The sequence below is a fragment of the Penaeus chinensis genome, chromosome 27, assembly GCF_019202785.1.
Source record: "Penaeus chinensis breed Huanghai No. 1 chromosome 27, ASM1920278v2, whole genome shotgun sequence".
Taxonomy (NCBI): domain Eukaryota; kingdom Metazoa; phylum Arthropoda; class Malacostraca; order Decapoda; family Penaeidae; genus Penaeus; species Penaeus chinensis.
The window spans coordinates 22,120,242-22,122,741 of record NC_061845.1 but is presented as its reverse complement, the minus strand read 5'-3'; the positions used below and the strand labels follow the sequence as shown (position 1 = coordinate 22,122,741).

The window sequence follows — 2,500 nt, the reverse complement described above, 5'->3', positions numbered from 1 at the left end:
CGACTGATTGACCGGGATATTGCTGAGGGACGCCTTGACTCAGCTTTGGCAGAGCTTCACGAAGCTCTCGCATCGGATAACCTGGGACCTCTCAGTGATATTGATCTTGCAAGGTTAGAGAAAGCTGTCAGACGTGAACGCGAGAAGTTACGTAGATATGCTCGTATGTACAGCTTAGATGAAAGGCCCGTGTTAGAGGATCAGTTTACATCACTATATCGCAGCCGATCTCAACTGCTTCTCAACCGTAGCTCCGAGCTGTGTCGCGCCGGGCCAACTGAGAGGCGACTGTCACTCCTGCTGGATCAGTTAACCAAGATGCCCCCAGCAGAGCAGTTCCTCTTGGACCGCCTGGTGTACACCACTGCCCGAAGGCGAAAACTCTCTCGTCAACGATCCCTTTGCGACGAACAACTCGCCTCTTACGATACTGCCTGCACTCCAATCAGTAATAAATCAAAATTCTCCATGTCTGCCCGCCGGTCGATGAGCGTGTGCTCTCCACCTCCCGGATCGGCTCCAACTCCCTTCAGAGAAACGCCTCCCCCCTCGGCCCCCACCTCCGCGCGGGGGTCCACGAGTGAGGGAGGTCCTCCCACGGTGTCGGCAATGCTGGCTTCCTTGCAGCGCTCAGTGGTGGCCATTTCCACCCGTGGTCGAGGCTCAACCAGTAGCCAAGGCTCTCACAAAGAAGGAGCCCCGCTTCTACGGCCACCTAGGTAACGCAGCAGTAGCAATATGATGGTCAACTGACCGCAAGTCCACAGTAATAAGTGACAGGAGCAATAGCGGCATTTGCCACATCTATCTGACTGCAACAAAACACTAATCAAAAGTGTTCACAAGCTACATGATTAAGTTTTATGAAAAAAAAAAAACATAAACAGCTCAGTTTACTCAATGTTGCAATGCTTCAAACTGTATATCCTAAGTGAAACAATTCAGTTATAAATAAAAGTATTTGTTTTATTATTATATGGGCTGTTATCATAGAAAATAAGCTGTTATACTTCATCCTCCCATCAGCATCAGATCTGACTACAACTGCTACTGTTACAACTGATATTAACGAGACTGCTGCTCTAACGCGGTTGTTTGCTTAGGTAGATATATCTCAAAGGGCTTCACAGTATAGTAGAGTTTGATTTCCAGTCACAACAAGCAATGAAATATCCAATTTATTCCACAATCGAAACTGCTCACGAAGAACTGTCAAGGCAGTAGCAGAAAAGCATGAAATCCCAACATATAACATGAGGTTTTCACCAGCCTTCAGTAAACTACCTAGCCTACAACTGCGCCAGCTACATCAACTCCCTCAGTTTTTGCACTTCTTAGCTTGAATTGTATTATCACAAATTTGTCTCTACATACCATACATCCCTGTAGCCACTAAAGGACGTGGTTCCAGGAGAAAGGCTCGGGTAACAAGGACATTTCTAAACATAGATTTCTTTCTCCTCCATAAAAAAATAGTGTTCTTCATAAACTAGTCATTTTTCATAAACATATTTCAACAGTATTTGGAATAGATTGTTGTTCCTTCTACTTGATTTAAATGAATTATGAAAAAAAATAACACATATAATACAATGCTCATAAGGCTTTGAGATATATTATCAGTGTAAAGCTTCCTACACAGTATATAATACACTCAAATCATAGTTCTCTATATGCCAAGGAAACTACAAATACTTTCCATCCTCATCCTCATATGTATATATTTTATACACATGCACATGCTACAAATCAAATAACTTTCAGACCCTTCAGCTGGAATCTAAGGCATGTAGTGTGTTAAGGAGGCCTTTGGCATTCTACCATTGGAGAAAGGAGACAGACTTTCATTCCTGAAGTGGAATTCATCTCACTCTATTTCCACCTTACTGACAGTTCCATCTTATCTGCAGTTAATATAGTTAAATTAATGTTAAATTAATGATCAAAGGCTTTGTTGACATGCCAATAGAGAACATGGTAATAAAGATATATACATTTCCATGCATATAATGTACATATATGAAAAAGTAATATGTTAATTTAGAGAAAGATTATTTATGATGCTAATTATTATGAAATATTTGCTTGCAGACTTCAATATTGTTTAACATGAATATAAATCTGTATGAAAAAATCCCAATGTTACATTTTCACCTACAAAAGAGAAAGTATGTCATTTAAGGTAATTGTGACAGATTTGCAGTAAAAATAGAGGGAAAAAACATCATTTCAAAATAAGACTTATCCCAAGAGACACTTAGTGTACCGCACTTCCAATCTTGTAAACCAAAAATATAACATAATTTTTACATTGGATATCCGCATAATCTGTCACAATAGTATCCTTAATGAGAACTTTCCTTGTTTGCGTATTACCTGGCAAACTGTTGAATTTGCTTTATAAATATGTTGTTTTCTATACTATATGTAAATATGGGAAATAGATTTATTTCACTTACATGGAGACATACTATTTTTCTATTACATCCCAAACTACTCA

The 2,500-nt window shown here is 39.7% G+C and overlaps 1 protein-coding gene across 4 annotated transcripts in view; it reads left to right on the top strand.

Moving 5' to 3' along the window:
* Positions 1-2,466, top strand: part of LOC125039406 — a 471,503-nt gene extending 469,037 nt beyond the window's left edge. For all 4 annotated transcript variants that reach the window (XM_047633283.1, XM_047633281.1, XM_047633280.1 and 1 more), the window contains one exon: positions 1-2,466. This exon is cut by the window's left edge and continues 465 nt beyond it. In XM_047633283.1, coding sequence (XP_047489239.1) covers positions 1-723 — 723 coding nt within the window. In that variant the 3' untranslated portion in view covers positions 724-2,466.
* The last annotated feature ends 34 nt before the right edge of the window (positions 2,467-2,500 follow it).